We start from the raw sequence: 26,280 nt of genomic DNA on the forward strand, positions 1-26,280 counted from the left end.
AAAAGAATCTCAGACTTTGGCTGGATGGTTCCAGCTCAGGGTTTCTCATGAGGTTGCAGTCGTCTGAAAGCTTGACTGGGTTGGAGGACTCACTTCAAAAGTGCCTGGCAGTTGACTGAGGCTCCAGTTCCCCACCAAGAGAACTTCTCTGTAAGTCTGTCCAGGACCCATAGCAACCAGCTTCCACCAGAGTCCCCCACAAGACAGGGAGTGTAAGAGAACACCAAAATGCCAAAAGGGTCTCTTATTACCTAATTTCAGCCATGATGTACCATCACTTTTGCTCTATTCTATTGATCAAGCAGACCAATCTTGCTATAAGGTGGAGGCAATTATACAGGAGTGTGACTACCAGGAGGCAGGGGTCATTGGGGGCCATCTTTGAGGCTGGCTACCATAACACCTAACCTGTTATTGGAAAAAAATCTGCAGAAAATCTACCATTTCTTAGAACAAAAATATTCCACCGGATACAATTATCTCCAAAGTGTGTCAGAGCAAACAAACGGACCTGAGATACTTAACTGTGTACAAGAAAAACAGTCGACACATTTGCATAAGATGACTTTAATTCCGTTAGGTTCTAAGGAGCGTTGAATCCTTCAGGTTATATTTGATTAAAATGTCTGTTCTTCACTTTTGCTAATCAGAAATGGCTTCCTCAGAGGGGAACATCGTCAATCAGATGTGGTTTCTTGGAAAGTTTCAGAGGTTAATGTCAACAAGTGAATTTGAAAGCAAGTGAATTTCTGTAAGTATTGGTCCAGTTTAAAGTCATAGGATCCTTTAACATTGCCTGAACAGTGAGCTATATTTGGGGATTTGGCATACAGAGGGTCTGTCTTGGATCAGGTCTCAAAATACCTAAAGGATTTCCTTAAACAGACCCAGGGTCAGATACAACAGGTGTTTTACTTCTAATTTTGGAACCCAAAGCAGCCAGTTTAGAGTGAGGCTGTTCTGCACTCATTCAGTAAGAGTGAGGATAATAAGTAATTTTGCCAGGACCTCATGTGTAGAAAAGACTGGAAATGTGTTATTCTTCTAATACTTCTGATAACAAACCACATTTTTACAAGATAACAAAGAATTGCGATGAATTCTGATAAAGACCTCTGTTTTCTTAGTATTTAATAATTCATTTTAAAAAATATCAAAAGTCAACTTTAGGGCCAGCCAGAATACTTTTTTTTTTAAATTAATTAATTTATTTATTTTTGGCCGCCTTGGGTCTTCGTTGCTGCGCACGGGCTTTCTCTAGTTACTGGGAGCAGGGGCTACTCTCCGTTGCCGTGCTCGGACTTCTCATTGCAGTGGCTTCTCTTGTTGTGGAGCACGGGCTCTACGTGCGCAGGCTACAGTAGTTGTGGCACGTGGGCTCAGTAGTTGTGGCATGCAGGCTCAGTAGTTGTGGTGCATGGGCTTAGTTGCTCAGTAGCATGTGGGATCTTCCCGGACCAGGGCTCGAATCCGTGTCCCCTGCATTGGCAGGTGGACTCTCAACCACTGTGCCACCAGGGAAGCCCCAACCAGAGTACTTAAATGATCATATCCATTTGATTATACTATTATCAGTGAATTACATTTTTGCAATGGAAAATAGAGACATTGTAGTGTTAATGATGTATTTGGTTTCCTTTTCAAAGTATTTCAAAGGAATTTGGGGGCTTTAGAAAATGGTGATGTTACATACGTTATTAAAAATACATGTATGTAAGCACATTTAAATAAGATTAAAATATGGATAAGGCTTAAAATAGAAAATATGCTTGAAACACTGTTAGCCACTCAAAATGAAATTATTGTGCATATAAAAAATGAGCAAAGCTTTTTGAATGACTTCTAAAAAAATTAGAGCAAATGTAATCATGAAAATTTCAATTACAAAGTAAGGTTTGATAAATTTTCAAACGTGAAGCCCCTGTCAATATGTTTCTAATATATCCTCAAGATAATTAGCAGTGCAATCTTAGCATGCTAGACACAGTAGATTTCCCATAAATACATGCTGAATATGAGATAAGCTTCAGAATTCTTACTGAAGGAACAGTAACAAATATTAGGAAAGGCATAGCTTTCTTTTGGCATATCAGAAAGTCTGTTGCTTATTAATACTACAGAATCTACTCATTTTAAGAATTCAATATTTAAGCTCTATAGTTTAGATATTACTTTACTTTCAATTCCTCTGTGGGTTTATAAGGCAAGCCATATTTAAAAAAGAAAAGCAAGCCATGTTGTAGGTAGTAGCAATACTGCATAATTCTTTTTGAGTGGAATGAGAAGTATATGCAATGTATATATTTTTAAAGAAAGAAAAGCAACAGGTTTGACTTGAAACTAGATTTTTCTAAAAGTGATTCTGAAGTGTTTATTTCTCTACAAAATGTACAAAATTTAATAATGGGACAAGAAAATTCATTTAGGTTAGAATACTTTTTTTGTGTTCTCTAATACAAAAAATTGGATATTGAATCTTTAAACCTTAAGAAATCAAATTTAGAAGTTCAAAGGAAAGTGAATATGGGAGTCACTGTTTGCACCAAGTACCAAAAACAAATTTCTAAAATAGAACTTTCGGTAATTTGCACTGGGCTCTCACCATCTGGCCTGCCTTGCCCCCATTCCAGAGCCTGTCTGACCACATGTCTAAACCTACAGAAATTCTCCAGTCCCCCCAGCCCCATCCTGGCACACCATGGCCTCAAGGCTGGAGTAGATTTTATGGTTAACCATGTCTTTAAATGATTAGGACACCAGATGCTGTTGTACTTTAGTAAAAATAAAATTCTGGTGTCACAAAAACATGCTGGATAAATTCTAGGTTCTAAAGCATATTGTCATTCAACTTCGTAGGGTGGGAAGTTGAACGGGAATCCTCCAGCAAGCACTGCTGGAACCCAGGGCAAGTCCAGCACGTTATCAAGCAATTACGAGATGAATTTTTCAAGAAAAAATATCTAAGTTTTTCCGACCGGCGACCATCTCTTTGTGCCGCGGTGGGCAGCTACAGTGGCACGGTGAACCAAAATGTCTGTGGCAAAGGCATCATCTTGCTATAGTGCACGAGCTTGTACATCTAATCTCTAATAGGAATCAGCAGGCCACGGTTGATTTATGGATAGCCTGTGTCGCCCCGCACGGTGCCAGTTCCAGGAGCCTTCGCCAATTAGCTCTATTTTCTGTTTAAGCCGTTAAAGCCACCTCCATGGAAACGCCAGGAGAAGAGGCCGGGGAGGGGAGCAGACAGGTGCGCCCTCTGTTTGGAAATACACAAAGGGCCGACCCAGCAGCCTCAGTGTCCCTGGCGACTCCACGCACGCAAGGCACGCGCACTTCCCGCGGCCCCGCGGCGCAGTGGGCGGACGGCCGGGCGGGGCGGCGCGCGCAGGTTGCTGCACGTCGGCTAGCTGAGACCCTCGGCCTGCTCGCGGACGCTGTGCCCGGAAAGCTCGAAGCCGGCTCCGGGAGGCTGCGGCGGCGCCCGCGCTGTAGGGACTTGTAGTCCCCGTGCCTCCCGGGCGCCTCCCCCGGGTAGGCCGGCCGCGCGTCCCCGCCCGCCGCAAGCCGACTTCCTGCCGCTGGCCAAACTACACCTCCCGCCGTCCTCTCCGCTGTCTGGCCGAAAGCGAAAACAAAATCTGGGCTGCGAGCGTGCTGCCCTCCGCTGGGCGCCCCCGCCCGCTCCCCGCCCCTCCGGCGCCCTCCTGTGAGGTGGGGAGACGAAAGGCCGCGTCTTTCTCTTTCGGCTTCCTCGGCTCCCGGTGTTGGGGCCGCAGGCCTCGCTTCACCTGAGCCGGCTCCGCGCGCGCTCGGGTGCAGGGCTTTCCTCGCCTCAGCCGGGTCGGGACAAGGAAACTTGTGCGGGCGGCGACCCCCGGGCGCAGTTGCTGAGCCGGGCGGCGAGGCCGCCGGGAAGTGACTCCTAGCTCTCGGGTTTTCGTGAATTTCTCCCCCGTTGCCCCTGGGCGCGTGGGCCCTCGGGAGGTGGCCGCGTGCGCCTGGCCATGCATTAGGCAGGGCTCCCCTATGCGCGCGGACCGCTGCCTCGGGCCGCCGCCTGCAGCCGCCGCCGCGTGCCCAGCCCGAGCCCGAGCCGCCGCCCGCCCCAGGCCGGGGCGTCGAGGAGCCGGCGGCGCGGCCATGTGGGGCTAGCCCGCGCCGCGCCGGGCCTGCAGCGCGACCGGCAACATGGAGGCGGCCGTCGGCGCCCCAGACGGCGGCGACCAGGGCGGTGCGGCGCCCCGGGAGGACGCGACGCCCATGGACGCCTATCTGCGGAAACTGGGCTTGTATCGGAAACTGGTCGCCAAGGACGGGTCGTGCCTGTTCCGGGCCGTGGCGGAGCAGGTAATGGGGCGGGGGCCGGGCGCGGGGAGGCGGCGGGGCCGGGTGGGAAGCGGCGGGCGAGCCGGGCCGCCTACCTCCCGGGCTGCGCGTGGCCCCGGCGTCCTCACAGCGGCCCATTGTCGCGCCGGAACCGGACGCTGCTCCGTGTCTGGAAGCTCTAAATCGAAACTTAAAGACCTGTAAATTATCTGGGTGTCGTTCCTCCTGGCGAAGAGGTAATGAGTTGAGGCCAGCCCGTGAGGCCTGCGGAGAGCCTTGTACCCTTGCTTGATGGCTGGCGACAGGGCCAAATGTTCTTTTCCCCTCCTCTTGGTTTTATAAGCACAGAGTTCCCACCAGTAAACCGAATGTTTCCTAGAGGAGGTGGTGCACCAGACTTAACTCGCGGAACATGATTTTTTTTCCTGTTGCTGGACTTTGGAACGGAGGGTAGCCAAGCCCGCCGATGTCAGCTTGAATCAGAAGGGGGAAAATGTACAGTTTGGGAAAGCCAGATTTTGGAAAAGGTAGAATGTTTGCAAAGAATTGTCTTTGAGCAGATTCCACTCTTTTTTTTAATGCTCTGCAAGGCAGTGTAGGTGTACTAAAAATAATTGACTTAAAAATAAAGTCTGTTTTGGAGTTGGTAGTAGGAAGGAAGGGTATATCTGGAGTTCTTTAGGCCCTTGGCCGAATTTTTCCCCCTTAATGGTCAAAATCACTTCCTACCACAGTTCTTGGGAAGATGTTTCTGATTTTTTTTCTTTTTTTTCGTAAGAGAGCTTATTCCCTGTTATATAATACTGTAGTTGGTAGGTATGCAGTCAGCAAAACCCATCCTGTATTGAAAAATAGCTGTTGAAATAGTTGGACAAAAGTTTCACATTACTGCCCTGGTGTGTATTTCCTACCGTTCACAGTTTGCTTTCCTTTGGCCTAAGGTCCACCCCTCCCGTCTCCTCCCCGCCTTTGGAGTTTTTCTGTTTCTCTTTCTCTCACCTTTTTTGAATGCTAAGTAGCTTTCACAATTTCTATTTGTGAGTAAATGTTTTACTTAACATCTATAGGCCAGTCTATTCTTATTTTTTTCAATATCCAAAGGCCAGCCATTTATTTTCCAAAGGCCCTCGTTTTCGCATTAGTAGCATAACATCATTTTTTTTTTTTAAACAAGAAATGGATTTAGCAAAGCTCCAAACCTTTGCATTTTGTTGCAGGCATTGTCATTCAAACATTCTTCTCAAAGCTTCCCAAATCGAGCTCTTTTTTAGTTCAATAGATGTCTCTTATTTTTAGAATTTTAGGATGTGCTAATGTTGCTTTGGGATATGTTCACACAAACACATCCCAGTCTTTACTATCAGAAGGTAAACAGTCTGTCCCATTCGTGAGTTTCCTGGATCTCCATCTGTCCTGCTTCCTCTGCCTCAGCCTCCCTGGACTCCTTAGCACCTCCAGAAGCAGAAGGAAGAGGTGGAAGTGAATTCAGTCCCTATTGATACATATTGTTAGCTCTAGCAAGAATTTGGTAAGGAAGGAGGGGGAAACAAATAGAAATAAGGGAAGTATGGTGCTTATTTGGAGTTGGATTATCTACATCCTAGTTTATGCTGAAGCAGAAAGGTGTGTCTGGTTTCAGTACTACATGCTGTAGATAATTGGCAAACTTGATTATACAGAATCTCTATTTTTAAGTAGAAAGGAACAAGAGCTAGCTGGTTACACTAAGAACTCATTGCTAACATCAGCTAACACATTTTTATTGTATCTTACTGTGACGGGATTTAAGTTAGGCATAAGGGACTATCCCTTCCAATTAGGTGATTCTGACTTTTAGTATACTGAGCTTTTAGAAAGCTTAATACTGTGACTCTTGGGGGCAGCTCAGTTCTTCAGTAGACAAGGACCAAAGGTAATAGCCTTCATGGCCAAAGGCAGTGTGTGCATTGCAGGGGGAGGCGGAGGACAGTGACAGACAGCAGCCTCAGGCTGCCCTTTAAAAATGTGTACAGAGGATTTACTTTTTTGCCAACGATTTCTCCAATAATATCAAAATAATTATAATTTCTAACAAGGAGTCACAGTAAGTAATCTAAATGGCGGCCTTTGGCGGGGGGGAATGGAGAGGGAGAGACTTGAATTAGCAGGAGTCTTTCCCTCCAAATTACCTGATTTAGATAGGCTCTTCCCTTTTTACAGTTCTGGACGTGGGCCTACAGGAGGCCTGACCTGAATCAGCTCTGTGGCCCTAGAGCTAAAAATAGGGCGCTCTTAGAGGACTTGGAGAAGCAGTGCGTCTCGGCCTTTCTCAGTGTTTATCACCGTCTGCCCTAAGTAAAGATTGGAAAGCCTCCTATTTCTAGCTTATTTTCATTTATACAATGATTTGCAAAGATATTTGTCATACCATTTGAATTCTTCCTGAGTGTCCTTGAACTTGCACAATATTACGCTTTTTAAACAGTTGTCATTTAACCTTGCTTCTCTTAACAGTGCTTGGCTTTGTAAAGCCCCGGCACCCCGCACTTGATCAGACGTTGCTGAGAGTTTTGCTTCTGAGTAACAGGTTCAGATTTCATGTGCTAATAAAATCTTTGTTAAAAGAGGAGAAAAAACAAGAGATATGCCTGTCATTGTTTTTGGTGGAAAATAAGCTTTATTCACTTATGTCTGCCACCTGTTGCTAGGTAAATGGCTTTAGGACTAGCTCCACTTTACTAATGGCAGGAAAGCCTGATCGGATGACACTGTGGTTTACTCAGACTAATATGTTGATTCATAATAGTGTCTAGCATAGCTTCTGTGAAGGAAGTGTTGCTAAATTGTCATTTGTTGAATTGGCAAAAATATTGTGTGGTGGTTATTTTTTCTACTACTCAAATCTACTACTATTTGGGTAGTCCTTCCAGTGCTGGAAGCTTAGAATATGTAAGGATGCTTTTTTGTAGTACCCAAGACAACAATATCGGCATACTCTGTTAAGCTGAAAAACCAGCTAGTATGCTGACGACAAATTCATTGCTCACCTCAGCTAGTGCATCTTCAGTGTGTCTCAGTGTGCAGGGACCTGCTAGCTGTCTAAACAGTTGTGCCTTTGCTTCTGTGGGTATAAATGAGCCCTGGCTGTTGCCCACAGTGACCTGTAGAATGTGCAGCTGGAGCTTCCCTTTTCCTGAATTCTCTGCTCACCCTGAACATAAGGGAGAATCACTCAATTGGAACTATAACTCTTAAAGTTACTTTATAATAATAGAAATTCTCAAGGAGCCTTGAGAGTAGTTTGAGATGTGATTATTTTATATGTCAGCTTTTTTTCTCCTACCTTGACCTTGTAGAGTACCAGGAATACCTTCGTTTGAGACACCTAGTTGTAGAAAAAAAAAAAAAATCTCTTTTTAGCATGGTAGTTAAGCCAGAGGGTTTCAAACCAAAGCTTTAGACTTTTAGTAAGAGACAAAATGCCAGTAAGTTATTCTTTTGTTGAACTAGTTGTTTAACAGAAGAAAACAGAGGCTACAAAGTGGGAGGATTTGGATCATCTTTGTAGTATGACTTATTTCAGGTGGTGCTTTAAGATTTTGGGCAAAAGAGCAAGTTGCCAGGCTGTTGGGATGACAGCACACAGGGGCACGTTTGCATCCTGTGTGTTGCTCCCTGGATGTTCCTTCAAGAATCATGTAAGCCTGACAGCTAAAGGATTTAAGAATGAGTGCCTTAATTTTTCTGAAACCACGGTGGACTTAAATTTATACATAAGGCAAATAGTTCAAAATCACCGGGAAAAAGAAATTTATCTCTTATGGGCATAAAGCCTCAAAGACGATTTTTGTTGAAGTTTCCTGTTTGTTCTCTTTTGCAACAAGCATAGGATGAGGCTAAGCCCTGCATTGCAGGAATTCTGTTAGCCTTGCTTTGTGAAGAGCAAAGTTACAGTAGAGGGCTGGCCAGGAGAGGAAAGTGCCTTAAGTTTGCAAAGATTTCCCCAAAGGAGTAATTTCAGTGACTTAAAGGAGAAATGGTAATAAGCTCTTTATAGAGTGACATCTGGCTTAAGTACTGCTGTTGGTATGTGTCGTGTCATCTCTCTGGTTAGTGGAAGAGGTGGGAACAAATAAAGAGCTAGAAATGATAGTAAGGGAAAGGGAGGCGGATGTCTGCTGGTTGTGAGGTTATGTTGGGTGTGAAAGAAGGCACTAGGTCGTAGCTTGAATCTTCTAACAAAGTGCTTGACAGTGTGCTGCTCTTTCCTTTGCAGGTGCTGCACTCTCAGTCTCGCCATGTTGAAGTCAGAATGGCCTGTATTCATTATCTTCGAGAGAACCGAGAGAAATTTGAAGCGGTAATTTGTAATTTTAAACATGTAATGGTGTGTTGACTTATATTTACATTTTAGCCTTTAGAATGGTCTAGTGGGAATTTCACGGGTTGGATCTTAATACAGGTTTTGAAAATAGCCCTTATAAAAAAGAACTGCTGGGCTTCCCTGGTGACACAGTAGTTAAGAATCCGTCTGCCAAGGCAGGGGACACGGGTTCGAGCCCTGGTCCGGGAAGATCCCACATGCCGTGGAGCAACTAAGCCCATGCACCACAACTACTGAAGCCCGTGTGCCTAGAGCCCGTGCTCCACAACAAGAAAAGCCACCGCAATGAGAAGCCCGCAAACCGCAACGAAGAGTAGCCCCCGCTCACTACAACTAGAGAAAGCCCGCATGCAGCAACAAAGACCCAGTGCAGCCAAAAATAAATAAAAATTTTTTAAAAAACTGCTTTTTAGAATTCAAATCCAGTTACAGCTGTGATTTTTTTTTTTTAAGGCCATTTTGTGGTATTCATTTATTCAGACATTTAGAAAGCTTCTGTGACAGATGGGTCACTGAGCTGTGGAGACTGGAAGGATGACTTAGGCAGGACCCTTGTGTATTAGGAGTGAGCTTTGTCTGATGTGATCAGGGAGTAAGGTCTTGTGGTTAACAGTTTTCTGTGATTGGTGACCCCATGTGAATTGTAAAAATTGCACACTTAGGGTATGAGAAATATGCTGAGCATAGCTAGAGTTGAGCCTTTGATTTTATCAGGAGACATTTATAAATTTTTAATTTTCAGGGTTCATCATTGTGAACTACCTATCAAAGCATTGTAATTATGTAAATAATGATTAGTAGTTAATAGAATGTAGTATAGTTAATTAGTAGTTAACAGAATATCAACTTACTGTAATTTTCTCAGTAGTGTGTAGTAGGCTGTGAAATAATGCCACAGTGACCTATTTTCATTTTACATTGAAAGCCTTATAGGATTTACTGGTTATTGGTTTTATGACTAGAATTATCATCTGACAACTTTCAGTGGTATTTTCCCCCCGTTGACTGCCAGAAGAACATTGACACTTTGCATATAACTCAATTTCAAGACTTAATAGGTAAATAGTGTTTAGATGTGTTCTTGGGTTGGAGTTCCTATTTTCAAGCAAAATTTTATTACTGGTGACATTTTTCTGGGTGCCAGGTTATAAGATGGACAGTAATATTTTCCAGGAAGGAGAGGTACCTGCTTGATCAGGAGGTTTGAAAACTTGTTTTATTAATAAAAAGCTGGTAGTGTGGAGGCTAGATAAGAGAGTATTATAGCAGAGAGGAGGACAGGGGAGTGGAGTGGTCCTTGAGTATTTGAAGAAATTACAGGTGAATTAGTTATTACTGTTATTGGCTGCTGTTGACAACAGTGGAAATTGCTAACATTGGTTGAGCATTTACTGTCTGCCAGGAGGCGTTGTTTTAAGTGCTTTGCATATATTTATTTAGCTCTACCATCCAAGGTTGAAAGTTCCAAAGGGGAAAGTTTTGCTTTCCTTACAATGAATACTTCTAACAGTTTCTATTGGCCAGAATTGGAAAAGACTCTCATGGGAAGAAGGGTGTGCCTTTTTACTGACCATGGTTAGTTGGGGCCTAGATGAATACTTTCTGATTAGAAAGGAGAATCTCAGATTGTATGCAGGCTTGTGTCAGAACACGGCTTAGGTCTTTTGCAACTTTAAATGGTTCTGTGGGGTTGTTTTATTTTTTTTAAGTCTATAGATAATCAACTAATACAGAACAGTAGCCTCTGATTGGTGGGATATTTGAAATATGTGGCTATTTTATTACAAGTCTGTGTTGAACCTTAGGATACTTTTTGGAAATTTGACAGTATATAATCTATAAAGGAACTAATCTCCGTCTTAAAAAAAATCCATGGGGGGCTTCCCTAGTGGTGCAGTGGTTGAGAATCTGCCTGCCAATGCAGGGGACATGGGTTCGAGCCCTGGTCTGGGAAGATCCCACATGCAGTGGAGCAACTGGGCCCGTGAGCCACAACTACTGAGCCTGCACGTCTGGAGCCTGTGCTCTGCAACAAGAGAGGCTGCGATAGTGAGAGGCCCGTGCACAGCGATGAAGAGTGGCCCCCACTCGCACAGAAATGAAGACACAACACAGCCAAAAAAAAAAAAATATATATATATATATATATATATATATATATATATATACACACACACACACACATAAATAAAAAAAGATGGTGGGGGCTGAGGAATGGAAAAATAAAATGTGGTCCATTCACACAGTGGGATACTATTAAAAAAAAAAAATCCATGGGCATTTAAAAGATTTTTATAGACCGGGGAGTGTATTTTAATGGTTTTAAGTGTATCACTTTGTTAAATTAACTGAGATTAATTTAAATAAAATTGAATTTGGTGTTTCAGATAAATGTCTTTTTAGATCTTTCAGTTAAATTAGTGGAATTGCTGTGAGAAAAGCAAAAAACATTATTATATAGCTTGAATAAACTCAATTTTTTTATATGTTAAAGTAACAATGAAGCAGGCCATATTAGAAAAATCTTGTTGATTCTTCAAAAGATCTTTAGCATTATTAGTTCTCGTCCTTGTTTTTAGTATAACTGACCTAAGAATGAATATTCATATCTATTAGTAAACTAATATTTCTTAGCTAGTGCATCTGTCTTTAATTATCTTCTAAGCATTGGCCATTACCAGGTTTGTCTTTAAGTGCTGCTTTTATCATGTAATTTCTCTGTTCACAGTGTCACCTGCTGGGACCTTGAACTGTCTTCTCCCTAAGTCTGATAGTCCTGCCTGGGCCCCAGGCCCTCTGTGAATAGGTGTGCAGTTGAGTTCCTCTCTCACTGCACTCACCCCACCGAGTGGCCCTGCTCCTGCTGGCCAGGTGGCTCCTGTCTTCCCAACACAGTGCTTGCTCTCCACCACTTCCTCATGATGCTGTCCCTGTGCCCATCCAGATCCTGTCCAGGAAATGTTTCCGGGCAGTGTTTCCTTCTTTAAGTTCTTTTGTATGTTTATGATGTTTTCTTAATGATGTGCGTATTTTCATAATTCGATTTTATCTGTGCATGTGAGTATATATAATATATATATTTTAGTATTACTGATGTATCCAAGGTTTGTGTAAAAATTCAGTAATTCACAGTGAAGAGATTAACTTTTGCTTCGATGTATTTGTAATAGACTTTTTTCTCTTTTTGCAGTTTATAGAAGGGTCATTTGAAGAATATTTGAAGCGTTTGGAAAATCCACAGGTATGCAGTAATCTTCTGACGTATTTCTGTTTTTTAGATGTTAAATAATGTATTCAAAATTCATTACGAGAGATTAATATTACAGTGTATGGAGGGGTTTCCTTATAAACTTTTACTATCTTAGGTGCACGTTTTATGCAGCATTTAATTGGAAGACAGTTGGAGCTGTGTACTGTGCACTGTTGCCTCAATAAGGACAGTCGTGCTCTCTTTATCTGTCATAATGGCATAAAAGACCTAAAATAACAGTGCTGATGATTTCCAGGGTGCAGTGTTGGTATGTGTATGGGGCTTGGTGGACAGGGCAATATTTAATTGCTTCCCTAGGCAACTGAGAAGACAGTTTCTTTTATGGAGGTTCCATTCCCCATAAAATGGTCAGTGTGAGAAGTAGGAAGAGACTGTTGGGAGTAAAAGGACAGCACTTTCCCACCAGGTCCCATTACCAGCACTTCCTCAGTCATTTTGAAGTTAAAAGAATTTTTCTTTTTTTTTCTTCTGCTGTCAAAACTAATGTTCTCTGTGTAAAAATCCAACTGTTAATGGCATACCATGTAGAATGTTCCCTCATCCCCCAAGGTAATCGCTGTTAAGTTTAAAATGACATTACCAAAGGAAAAAGCTAAGAGAAGGAGTCAGAGAGGGAGGAAAGGGAATAATAACATAGGAACAGGGTGTTTGATCAATGTTTGGTGTCTCCCTTCACTTCCCTAACTCTAATTTGAGTGCTTGTTGTGGGCCAAGAATGGCCAGGCACCCCGGGAGGCAGAGGTGACTGGGATTTGGATGCTGTTCTCAGGAGTTTCCCTATAGTAGGGAACATCTCATACCAGTGAGAAGGTACATGTGTCGTAAGAAGTATAGGTATGATGCTGTAGGCATTCACTTTTATTCCTGGCTGGGTAGGCAAAGCAGGAGTTTGAGAGTAAGAGGGCACTTGAACTCTGAAGAGCTTCTGGATAAGAAATGCCTAGGGTGAAGGGCATTTCCAGGTAGTGAAAATTGTGCGCAAGACAGATAAAGAAAGCAGTTGGGTTTGTGTGGAGCACGGAGCACACGAAGGTGGGAGGTGGTGAGAAATGTCCGAGGGCAGGCTGCGGTGAGCTCACAGGAGAGCATCACTGCCAGCCTCGTTAGCTTGGAGCTGATAGTTGAGGCCAGCATTTCTCAAAGCATCGCCTACAGGCCATTGCATCAGGAAAAATGCAGATCCCTGGCCTCTGTTCCAGACCCAAATCAAAGTCTCTGCGCCTGGGGCCTGGGAATCTGGCATTGGGAAGTTTTTCAAGTTTTTTGAGGCAGGAAGTGAGTTATGTTTTGTTCACTGCTTTGAAGTGAGAATAGTGCCTGGTGTTTTTGTTAACTGGATGGATGGATGGATGAAAGAATCTTGTGTAAAGGTAGTTTGGAGGTGGATGAGACCAGAGGCAGGAAGACTAGTTCCAGTGGTTTTGAAAAATTGTTTAATACATAGAGAAGTGGGCACACTATAGTAAGTGTAAAAAAAGGAAAATAAGTACCGTATTACTCCAGTTTTGGTGACAAATACCCTCTGAAGATCTTTTCTCTAAATCCGCTCAAGACTACATTTTTATTTCCGTGATTTTGAAACTGAGTTTTGCCCACAAAAATGGACACAAATTCATTTTCCTGAAGTTTGTGGGTTTTTTTCTCTTAGTTTATAAGCCTCTTTGAAGGCAAGAATTATATATTTTGTTGCTTTTGGACTTCCCGTGGTTACCTGTCAATTTGGGGTGCCTGATTGATCAGTTTGTGTGTGTTGAGTGCATGTTAAAGCCGTATTGCATTATATGTAACAGGTAGGAAAGATTAAACACCAGAATGTTAACAGTTCTCTCTAGGTAGTAGTACTACTGGTGATTTTTGTTTCCTTTGTAGAATAGGAAGGAAACAACAAAGACCGTTTATTAATTTTTAATCAGAAAAAAAAACCCCACGGTGTCATTTTATAGTCATCTTTGTGCAGCAGTTCAGGCTCTTGGGCTATGAGGGTCCGAGAAAGGATAGCAGAGACATAGTGGGAGTGGAGAGAAGGGGACAGAGGGAGGAAGTGAGGCAGTGTGAACTGAACTGAGACTGATGGGGGGGTCTGCAGGAGCGGGGAGGGCAGCTTGCTGTGATTTTGCACGTGGGACAGGTGTTTCCTTCCCAGGGTGCTGGCCAGCCAGATTTGTTACCCTTAGGGCACCCCTCCCCAATCCGGTCAAACCTCCTCCAGGTGTTTCGGGTACCAAACGGGACAGTCGTTTGTTCTTCATTATTAGCAATAAATATTTATGTCTTCCTTTGTTTCTCTTTCTCCCTGATATATGGAATGTATGAAATGAAAAGAGAAATATAGTTGATGGATAAACTCCATTGCTTCATCCAATTCTCAGAGAAAGCATCTTTCTCCTTTTATTTAAAAATACCAGTGGAACATTTTGAAAAATGCCTCAGACTTTTTGCAAGAATATATTTTTGTCCGCTTTACGTAGGTGAAATTGACATACGGTAAATTTTTAAGCTTATAATTTGATGAAATTTGACAGATGCATACAGTTGTGTGACTGCCCACAGACATCGTATAGGACGTTTCCATCACTCCACAAAGCTTCTCATGCCCTCCTTCTGCACTTAATCCCCCCATCCCCATATCCACTGATGTAGTAAGTTTTGCCTTTTCTAGACGAAAAAAAATGGAATGATATAGTTTATAGTCTTATATGGCTGGCTTCTTTCACTTAGCATAATGGAAACATTTTGAGATTCATCCGTGTTGTGTGTATCGGTAGTTCCTTTTTTTTTTCTTTTTTGCGGTTACGCCGGCCTCTCACTGTTGCGGCCTCTCCCGTTGCGGACCAGAGGCTCCGGACGCGCAGGCTCAGTGGCCATGGCTCACGGGCCCAGCCGCTCCGCGGCATGTGGGATCTTCCTGGACCGGGGCCCGAACCTGTGTCCCCTGCATCGGCAGGTGGACTCTCAACCACTGCGCCACCAGGGAAGCCCCGGTAGTTCCTTTTTATTGCTGAGTGGTCATTCTCTGTATGGATGTACTGCAGTTTGTTTAGCAGTTTACCAGTTGATGGATATTTGAGTTCTTTCCAGTTTGTGGCTGTTATGATTAAAGCTGCTAAGAATATTTGCTTGCAAGTCTTTCTGTGGGCATGTTTTCTTTTCTCTTGGATTGATACTACTGGGAGTGGAAATGCTGGATCATATGGTAAATTTATGTTTAACTTAATGAGAAATTGCCAATCTGTTTTCCAAAGTGGCTATGCCATTTTGCTTTCTCATTAGCAATATATGAGAATTCCAATTGCTCTACATCTTCCTCAACACTCAGTACGCTCAGCCTTTTAAATTGTAGCTGTGTTGGTGGTTGTATAGTAGTATCTCATTGTGATCTTAACTTGCATTTCTCTAGTAATCTTGAGAATCTTTTCATGTGTTTATTTGCCATCCATATGTCTTTGTTGGTGAAATGTCTAATCATAGATTTTGTCTTTTTTTTTATTACGTTGGTTTTATTGAATTATAAGAGTACTTTATATTGAGTATAAATTCTGTACTGGATATATATTCTTCAGTGTTTTCTTCCAGTTTGTATCTTGTCTTTTAGTGTTCTTAATAGTGTCTTTTGAGGAACAAAAGTTTGCTTTGATGACTATTTAAGAACATTTAAATTAGTTTCTTTTGATACAGTGTAGTTCTTGAATTAAAGTAGATTTTGTAGACACGATGTGCTCTTACCCACAATGAGGAAGTAGATTAAACATCATACAGAGTGCTGAGTAAATAAAATTATGGCCTTAAGGTAGAAGATACTGATAGAACATAGATTTTTTTTTTTAATAATTAAAAATTGACCCTGGTTAGAGAAGACAAGAAGGTACAATAGACAAGAAGATAATTCATATATCACATATGATAGATGTGTGTACTTAACCAGACTACAACAGAATTTATTCTGAAGATTAAATATTTATAAAATGATACATTATTTGAGAGGTGGTATTGTGTTGACACTAGTAGAATCGTTTTCCATTTCCTAAAGTGGATATGTGGATTCTGCATAAAGTGAATATAGCTTGTGTTTGTGATCTAAGCAGGCTGGTTTCAGGGAAGGGTTTCCTCTATACCAGAGGATATCTTTTGTAGCAGTCGATGAGAAGCTGGGATTGTTAGGCAGAGGCCTATTTTAAGAGTCTATTTCAATATATGGCACCCATTGCATTTCGAAAAACAGAGCCAACTTTTGCGAACTATTAAAGTGCAGAGTCTTTGTGGGGAAAGATGATCCTTTTCTGAGAGATCAAACCATCCTCTTAAAATCTTTCCGTATCTCAAATTTGTTTTCTTTGAAGGAGAAAGTAGCAGCATTCATTTACCATAGCTCATTAGTTTTAGTAACTCTTGGTATTAAGTCTTCACTAATTTCACAAGTAGTTTAGGAATACATTCTCATGGTGGAAGATTTAATACAGAATGAAGAGTGAAAATCTTTACATTTCCCTCATCTTGAACTTCCTGTCTCCGCTGTTATCCTTCCAGACCTCTTTCTATGAATCTATGTATTTTTTGTTTTGCACAATAGGATTATTTCACCAACTTACTTTTTACACATAATAGTCTGAGTGATCTTTCCAAGTCAGTTCATCATTCTTTTTGATGATTGCATGATGTTTCCATACATAGTTTGGATGAACCGTAAAATTATTTAATTATTGCTTATCTATTAGTGGAATCTTGGGGCTATCTTTAAAAAAATTTTTAAAACTATTACAAATAGCTATAGTGGACATCCTTGTTTATATACACTTTTGTGGACATATGAAATACTTCTTTAGGATAGATTTTTTTTTTTTTTTTTCTTTTTGGCTGCGCTGTACAGCATGCAGGATCTTAGTTCCCTGGCCAGGGATCGAACCTGTGCCCCCTGCAGTGGAAGCACAGTGTCTTAACCACTGGACTGCCAGGGAACTCCCTAGGATAGATTTATACAAGTTGAATTGCTGGGTCAAAGAGTATATGGATATTTAAATTTTTGATCTGTACTGGCCCTTTCCTTCTGAAAAGCTTAAAGACTTAAAAGAGACTCCTTTAGTACTAGAACTTCTACCACATGTTAAAGTGATTGCTGGGGCACTGCTTTCTTTGTACCTTCAATCATCCTGAAGAGAAAGGACCTGCCCTTTTTCATCCTTCCTGATTCTTGAGTTCTGCTTTGAGTTCACATCCCGTTTTCTGGGCACGTATCATGTGCTAGGCTCTGTTCTGGGTGCTAGGTTGGAGGGCAGAGTCTTTGCCTTAACAAGTTCTCAACTTAGAGATACTACTCCGTCATCTTGCCACATCAATAGGAACTCTTATTCTAGCTCTGTTACTAAGGATTTTTGCGACACAAACTTGAGCTGCTTTTTAGTATATGTTATAGCCTGTTTTATAGAAATGTTTTTATAGTATTCATAATACAATATTAATGAGCTTTTCTAGCTAATTAGATATGTCATATAAAGATATGTATTAAGGTATTGTAAAAAGTAGGAGACATTTATGTGCCAACTTTTTTTTTCAATACAGGAATGGGTTGGACAAGTGGAAATAAGTGCCCTTTCTCTTATGTACAGGTGAGCACTGTAATAATGTAGGTAAACAAAAATAAAGTCAGTGGGAAATTAACATGTTCCATTGTAGTCAAGTTGTTAAAATAGCAAAGCAGTTTTATGCCTTGGTTGTAAAAGCATCTTTTCTAATGTTCTGCTTTTTTAATTGCATCAGTTAGATTTTGACATTTAGGTATCAATGTATAGAGATTTTAATTTTCCAAATATTTTTGGAACGGAATATAAAAATTTTTCCAGGCCTATAAACTATATCACTTACCATCAGCCTTCTAGAGAAATGATGTCCTACTCTGAAGGCTGGTAGCATTGAATGGCCACTAGAACAAAGGCAAAACGCTATATTGTCAATTTTACAACTTTTGCCCATTAGCGGAGCAGGTGAATGCTCTGTTTTTTCTTTTTGAAATGTCCTTATAAATATCATCTTCACAATTCCTCTGGTTTTGAGGTCTACTTTTAGAATTATATCTGAAGTTACATGTATGCAAATTACATTTAAAATGTAATTTTTTTACGAGGATACTTTTATATAAGTATGTTACAGCTTAGTTATTCCATTACTATCTTTTGTTCACTGCTCTGTTTCCAGTGCCTAGAATATTGCTTGGTGTATACTGGGCTCTTGAGTGAATGAATGAATGAGTGATTAAATCTCAATTCATGAAATATATTTCATCAGAAGTAATTTCTACATGTTATTTTCAGGAAAGATTTTATAATTTACCGGGAACCAAATGTTTCTCCTTCACAAGTAACTGAAAATAATTTTCCTGAAAAGGTAAGAATTTTTCTAAGTGTTTCTAAAGGATTTAAGTAAAAGAACCACTCAGTTGCCATCTTGACTGCCTAAGCTATAATTTTTAAGTGACTTTTTGAGTTTTTTTAAGTTCCTATTAATCATCCATGAGTTACATTATTTTGTATTTGTTTTTTCCCACAAATCACTATGTTGAACTCTATCATAACATTTTACTAGAGAAAAAAAATTGAGATATTAGTGTATGTGATTAATTAGACTATTACTGTTTTACATCAATATAAACATTAAATAGAAAAACAACTTGTGAAAATGGGTTCTGCGATTGCATCCACAAATACTTTGGTAATTGTGATGTATTTCCCATTGTAAAGATAATTTACTGGCTAAGGTGCTATTACTTAGTCACAAAGCAGAAACAACTGAAAAGTGATGTGAAGCCTAGAAAGGGGACAAAAACATGATTCATTATTAGAGAAATGTGTTTTGGTATCATCCAGGCCAAGTTGAAGTGTCTTATCACCATGCAAATGGTGGTAAGGGGGCAGGGAACTGAGTGAAATAGACTTTATAAGGACTTACAGGTTTCCAAGGTGCTTGGCTCTGGATCTGGCCTTTCCAGTATAATTTTTGGAATATGACGTAATCTAAGCAAAATCAGTGTGTATTTTTCTTAGCGTAAGTGATTGACTTATGCTAATACACATAAGGTAATACACATAAGACTTACTTATACATGTACAATACACATGAGTGATTGACTATTTAGAAGGTACGTAAAACTGTAAAGCAGAAAAAATTTACCTTTGATTCTGCTTCTTAGAGGTAAGCATTATTTAAAGTAAGGTTTTAGAATATTTTCTTACAGTCTTTCAACCCTCATCTTCAGGTAGTTGAAATCAACGTTGTTTTCATATATTGTGTGTGATTTTTGTGATCCCATAAGCATTTCCCCAAGTCATTAGGAACTTTTGATTCATTGGCTGTGTAACATTTCAGCATATGGATGTACCATAGTTGACCACGTTGGAGCTTTAGGTTACTTCTAAAATATTCACTTCCTACTAGGAAATTTATTTACTAGTAATTCAGAGATATTAGAGATGTAAGTTGCTATGTAAATGTCATATACGAAGGGCTGAAAAGTGTATTTTATTTTTCCCTTTCAGGTATTACTGTGTTTTTCAAATGGCAATCATTATGATATTGTCTATCCCATAAAGTATAAAGAGAGCTCTGCTGTGTGTCAGTGTAAGTAATCACACTTGTGCTAATATAGGAAATTTTCTTCCTAAGCATTATAGTCTTAGTGCAAACAAGTCAGGGCAAATGCACTGTTTTGTTGTAAAAATACATTTCTGAGATCCTTAGGTTACCAAAAATGTTAATACTATAATAAAAACTTATTTCAGTAGGGAAAAAAAGGCACTAATATAGATTAGAGTTTGGCTTGTAAATACAAAGTTATTTTTTCTTGCAATAATTAATTTCAGTAATAATGATTTGTATGTGTTTTTAAAGCTGTTAGTGTATAGCTTGAAAATCTAAATGACAGAGGAAATCAAGTATTTGATCGTATTTGGCTCTAGACCTGGGTTTCTTGACCTTGGCACTCGTAATATCTTGGGCTGGATAGTTCTTTGTTTTGGGGGTTGTTTTGTGCATTGTAGGATGTTTAGTAGTATCTACTCTGTAGATGCCAGTAGCGCTCTCTCTCCCATGTGACAACCAAAAATGTCTCCGGATTTTGCCAAGTATTTCCTGGGAGGATAAAATACCCCTTCCTTCCCCAGTTGAGCATTACTGCTGTGGTAGCTCCTTCCTGCCTTCTTACTTTATCTCCTTTATCATCTATTATGACAAAGTGCACATGACTCATACAAAGCCGTGGTGCTGGGCATGTGATGGGCGTTTTTCCTCTGTTCTTTAGCTGGGGGTGACCAGTAAAGACATGTGTAATGTAAAATTTTAAATTGATCTATTTGAGATATGGGAGTCTAGCTGTCTGTATCCTGGGCTGGGTCCTCCACCTGTCCCAGCTAGTCAAAATCTGGACATTTCAGCTTTGGGAAGGACAGCTCATGGTGCCTACCTTTCCTGTACTTCTCAGAACCTGTGGTTCGGATGATATTGGGATGGATGCAAGGTGGTCTGTGAGAAAGGGGGTCTCTTGGGGACTCGTTTAGGGGGGTGGGCACCATTGTCGATGAATTCTTCGTGGACTTGTTAGGGTAAGGTTCAAAGTGAGAATCCTGAACTCCCATGTGTAGGTTTTGAATGTTTGGTAATATATATTTCTGTGTTTTCTGGAATTTGTTTTTTTTTCCCTTCTTTTTTAAAGCAAAGAAGTTGTCTAAATATGCTTCAGTGGCTGCTGAGAATAAATTTTACAATGGTTTCTCTTTAGTCCATTATGAAAAGTTATCTTCTTTCTAGCAATCTTAATGTTCCTTACGTTTTCCATCCAAGCCTCTTCAGGTTGGGCAGGTTGTGTGACATCTCTAGTTCTCAGTTTCTTCATGTGTACAGTTAGAATAAGAACATTTCACTGTGCTGGCATTAAATATGAAGGAGGTATGTAAAGGCTTAGCACAGTGTGGGATGTAGTCATTGCTCACTGTGCATGTTCAATTCTATCATACTTGGTTCAAAGTTGTGGTACCTTTTTGTGTTACTGTTAGTTTTAAAAATGTCAGTATATTATATAATGATTTTTGAACTAATTAACTACAAAGACAGAGATCTAGTTCCTCTCTATCTAGGTAACTTTCTGATTAAAGTTTGTTATTGCTCATAAGATGTTACAGGTATTTAGTTAGGATTTGGAAGCCCGGGCAATCTCAATGTTATGTTAAAACGTAAAGTGAGTTAATATTGTGTAACATCTCTCTTTTGTTAATTGCAGCTCTGCTTTATGAATTGTTGTATGAGAAGGTATTTAAAACTGATGTTAGTAAAATCTTGATGGGACTAGACACCTCTGAAGTAGCTGATGAAAACAACAGTGAAATATCAGATTCAGAGGATGACAGTTGCAAGTAAGTGAATTTCAGTCCTAAAATATCTTTGTAGTGCCATACAAAGAAGCAGTTCAGTAAATGCTTCTGCATGGAGTAGCCTCACATATTGAGGTATTATGGTATTCCTGAAATACAGCAATACAGAAACTTATGCAGTAAATCTCTTTTTTCCTGCCACTAATTTTATCTCATTTCTATTATAGGACCGTTTCTTTTGAAAGTTGATTTTGTTTGTTTCTTTGTTTGTTTTTGCCAAGTATCTATTTCTGTGTGATCGTGATGCACATATCTCTGAAATAGATTTGGTCCTGCCTATATGTGTGTATATTCTAAAATTTTAAGGTTAACCTGTCAATTGCTTACATAGCCAGTGATGAAAACGGCCATTTTGATTTCCTTGACTTCCTTTTATTGTTTTCTTTCTTAGATAATGCCGCCTCCTTTTCTTTTTATATAATAAAAATCCCAAGTTGGGGTATAAGTATGTGAACAGCTCTGGATAATGCCTTTGTTTATGTTGCGAATAAACACCTTTTAACTTAGCGTCTGCAGCTTATTTTTCTTTTCCACTTAAGACATATAGGGTAGTGGTTAAGAGCTTGGGCTGTGGACATCCTAACCTGGTTTCATTCCTGGCTTCCTGCCAACTAACTGAACTTGGGGCAAGTTACCTAAATTCACTAAGAAGCCTCAATTCTATAGGTATAAAATGAGGGTATATTAGTATTTCTTTAAAGTGGAGTATTTATAAGAATTAAATGAGATAACATGTAGAATGCACAGCCTAGTCCCTAGGTATAGCATCCAACGTATATTAGTTTTTATCAGTGATGTTAAGAAGCTTACTCTGTATTTTATAAGAACCGACGTATTTCATTCTTGGTGAAGCTAAAAGTATATCATTCCTTTTGTATCAGAGTATGAAAGTACCCTTCATGGTGTCACATACTGTGAAACTAGAGAAAAATAAAATTAAGCCTCAGGATATCTAATTCTTTATTAAACACTTAAATATATCTCTATTTGTAATTCCCAGCATTTCTTGAATTAAACTGTAGATCCTGATTGAAAATTCGGTTGACTACCATTTTTACATAAGAAAGAAATGAGTCAGATTAAAATCTGGGTCTGCCATTGTAAATTTAATCCTAGAATAGACTAATTAACTTTGCACAGATGGAAATTCTGCTGCCTCGTTTTCTCCAGGTGCCTAGTATGATTAAGGCATGTCATTGAGCATAGGGGAATTTTGAGGGAGAATGAATAACTAGCTTGTTGTAGCTTATTAACTTTACTTGGTGTGTGGGGACTTCCAGCAGATGCCCTTTGGTTGCTGCTGCAGTTTTAGCAACAGCTGGGTCTGGGATGGCAGCTGGCAGGTGAAGTAGGTGAAGTGTGGAGTAGAGGCTAGTAAGCTGGAGAAGTGTACCAGGGATGGTGTGCTCATTGTAATGATCAGTTTTCCTCTTTATACTATATTATTGAAGCCCTTGGAACATGGAAGCCTTTCTAATTAATTTTTTCTTGCATTATTAGGATTTCCTTTTACTTGTGTCCTGTCTGGCTTAGGGAGGACCAAGCTTCATTTAGGGAAGAATGCTACATAATCATGGCAAGACAGATAGGCATAGTGTGTAATATCCAGGCACTGTGCTCCTGTGCCTGGATCTCTTCACATTCATATTGATCAGTCCTGAAGTGTTAGAAATTAGGGTGCTTGTTTAGTCCAGACTCTAAATACTTGGAGTCTCTTAAATATTGCTGCATTTAAGGGTATAGATTTGGAGATTGTCCCAAAGACTAGAGATTGATTTATTAAGGAGGAGGAATTATACGACAGAAGAGTACAGGTAGCCTCTCACCTCATCACCCACTCAACTTGCCATCAACTTGTCCAGCCTCTTGCCTACCCCTGGGTCTTTGCACTTGCTCTCCCTTCTGCTTGCAATACTAAATAGCCTATGGTTTGCTGTCTCATCACATTTAATTCTTTATTGAAAAAGGCATCTTCCTTCATCCCATTTTTTATTATTTGATCCTAGGTTTCAAAACTAATTTTTTCCTACCTTTTTTTCCCCCAAAGCACTTAGCAGCATTTAACATACTGATTACTTATTTAGTTGGTGTCTACTCTTACCTGATTGTATATCTTGTTGTAGCGGAATATTTTGTTTAATGGAGCCTCATCTATATTTTGAAAGGAAATTTTTACATTAAATGTTTTTATGAACTCAATTATTCTACCAACCCAAATTTCATAGTTTATTTCTGTTTCTCTCTTCTTGATGATCGAGTCAGTAAGAATTACTGATAAAAATCTTTGACCTATATACATACACACGTAAACACGTGTACATATATATGTATATGTATATATGCACAGTTATACTAAAACTTGTTTGAGCTCCTTGGAATATATATAGGGTTGAGTTTTTGGAATATAACTGGGATTTTATATGCCATTAGAACAAGTTAATTGCATGCAAACATTTTTGTGCTCCTAATGATGGCTGTATTTCTTCCTTTGTAGGAGTAAAACTACCACTGTTAATGATGTGAATGGATTTAAATCTTTGTCAAGTGATCAGGTATTTTTATTTAATGGTTTTTAACTGCCTCTTCAGTATAAGAAAGTATATGAATTTATAGTCTTAATTTTTTTTCTCTTTTCTGGTACATTCTCAATAGAGTCAGGATCATCTACTAGTAAGACATTCTTTGATGGCCTCTTAAATTTTTAAAGTGTTCTTCTTCATTTGACTTTACTCTTATACATATCTCAAACATGTTTTGAAAGCATTTCTGTGTTGATTGGACTTCCTGACTTTGTTTATTTAGCACCCGAAAAGCAATGGGAACTCTCCTAGCCTTCCTTTGTCTAGAAAGGTTCTTAAGTCACTCAGTCCAGCAGTCTATAGAAATGTGGAATATGAAATTTGGCTGAAGTCTAAACAAGGTGAGTTAAAAAAAAAAAAATCTGCATTTTCCATAAATTTGCTTTGAGGCCCTTGAAAATGATTATGTCAACTTGATATAATGCTGATATTCTTTGCAGCTCAACAAAAACATGATTATTCCATTGCTGCTGGCTTACAGTATGAAGTTGGAGACAAATGCCAAGTAAGTGATTACTTAGAGGAAGTAAAGATTTGACTTGAAATCTTATTTGTTGTAATAGGAATCAAGAAAACAGCTCAAGTTTGGATGTGTTGTTAATTTGAGATTTCAGAATATATTGTGTGTACATTTTAATAGTTATAAATATTTAGCTTTTGAATACATTACCAAAGTCAAATATATCTAAAACCATGGCGTCCCATCACATGATCTTTAAAACAATTTAGTCTTTGATATTACTTGCCTCAAAGAAGTAACAGTAACGCCTTAGATTTTTAGATAATTTCATTACAGTTGACAAATAATTTATTGAAATTGATTCAAACTTGACATTATAGGTCAATTTGGTATATGGAAGGCATCCTGGAAGATTCTGATAATACACAGTTTTTTGTTGGATTGAGATAAGAAAGTGAACAGTAAGAGAAGTTTTTGCCATTTACTTTGAATAAGCTGCTGCTTTGGGCTTAAAACTGTTGATTGTTAAGGGGGAAAGTTGTGTTAGATCAGTGTTTCTTACGTGGAGTGATTTTGCACCCCTACCTCCCATTTAGCAATGTCTGCAGACATTGTTACAGCAGGGAAGGTGCGACTGATATCTAGTGGGTGGGGGCCAGGCATGGTACCAGACGTCCTAGAGCGCACAGGACGGCACCCCAGCAAAAAAATCATCTGGTCCCAAGTGTTAATAATGCCAAGACTGGAGAAACCTTTATGAAAAAGTATTACTCTTTCTAAAACAAAAACAACACACACACACACAAAATAATTGTTATTTGGAAGATAATTTTCATCAAAAATGGTCTTCATCAAAAAGTGTTGCCTTTTTAAAACTATTTTAAAATAGCCATCGACAAACATTTCTTCTTGACTTGTGGAGGAAACACTTGTTTCCTTGGTGATAAAGTGGTTTGTGAAAAGTGTCTGGGGGACCAGGATTATTTCTGGAGGTCAGTGACAGACTTTACCTTAAGAACTTTTAATAGTGTTCTGATTTGGGGGTATTTTTAAAGGAGAGGAAGAAGATATGATTCATTTAGGTTCTTCCTTACACGGTTGTCAGAAATGTGCCCTAATCACAGAACAGAATTGGGGAATCTTTTACTATAGAGATTTGGGGAACTTGGAACAGAACAAAAGAGAAGAGTAAAGCCAGGGCTTAGGGCACTCCCTCCCTCCCTAACCCCACTCAGTAGAGAAGAGAAGATTGCTTGTTTTATGCTGCATCGCTAAAATTATGTTACTTGTTATTTTAAATCAAGCATATTTGCTTTGAGATTTCAGTTGCTTTTGTAAAGCAGATGCTGTTGATAAGGTAGATGGTAAAGCAGGTACTTGTTTTAATTTTTTCCTTTTTAGAATACTTTTTTTCTATTTCTACCCCTTGACTACTTCACTTGGATTAAATTTAATTGAAATTTTATTACGGAAACTGCTGTGACTCAAGGTGACTTTTATTTACTCAAGCAAGCTTGTAAATGTAGTTTAAACTTCTAATAAAAACTAACTTCAGAAAAATATTTTTTATTCTTAAACTCTGGAAGAGAGGAAAGCAGTGTCCTGCTGTGACTGAAGGACGAAACCTCGGCCTGAGGACTTTGATCCACAGTTGGCCGTTCCTCTGCGTATGGGTGTGGAGGGCTGACTATACTGTGCCATTTTACATAAGGGAGTCGAGCGTCCAGGGGTTCTGGAACCAGTCCCCCGCGGATGCCGAGGGCCAACGGTACTGATAAAAAAAGGCGGAGGTGGCTTCACGCAGGGCTGTGTCCATCAGGCTCCCAGTGCAGTGCTTAGCGGCGCCCTGTGCTGTGTGTGCCGTTTGA

The 26,280-nt window shown here is 39.9% G+C and overlaps 1 protein-coding gene across 2 annotated transcripts in view; it reads left to right on the plus strand.

Moving 5' to 3' along the window:
- Positions 1–4,118: 4,118 nt before the first annotated feature.
- OTUD4 (OTU deubiquitinase 4) overlaps positions 4,119–26,280 on the plus strand; it is a 41,263-nt gene continuing 19,101 nt past the window's right edge. Inside the window, exons 1-10 of one of the 2 annotated variants that reach the window (XM_082838266.1) lie at positions 4,119–4,350; positions 8,585–8,695; positions 11,883–11,933; positions 17,517–17,563; positions 18,266–18,338; positions 19,487–19,568; positions 21,223–21,355; positions 23,868–23,925; positions 24,176–24,293; positions 24,393–24,457. In XM_082838266.1, the coding sequence (XP_082694392.1) occupies positions 4,192–4,350; positions 8,585–8,695; positions 11,883–11,933; positions 17,517–17,563; positions 18,266–18,338; positions 19,487–19,568; positions 21,223–21,355; positions 23,868–23,925; positions 24,176–24,293; positions 24,393–24,457 (897 nt within the window). In that variant the 5' untranslated portion in view covers positions 4,119–4,191. The remainder of the gene's footprint in view (positions 4,351–8,584; positions 8,696–11,882; positions 11,934–17,516; positions 17,564–18,265; positions 18,339–19,486; positions 19,569–21,222; positions 21,356–23,867; positions 23,926–24,175; positions 24,294–24,392; positions 24,458–26,280) is intronic. The other variant, XM_082838267.1, reaches the window with a different exon arrangement.

Source organism: Leucopleurus acutus (genome assembly GCF_964270905.1).
Source record: "Leucopleurus acutus genome assembly, chromosome: 4".
Classification (NCBI taxonomy): Eukaryota; Metazoa; Chordata; class Mammalia; order Artiodactyla; family Delphinidae; genus Leucopleurus; species Leucopleurus acutus.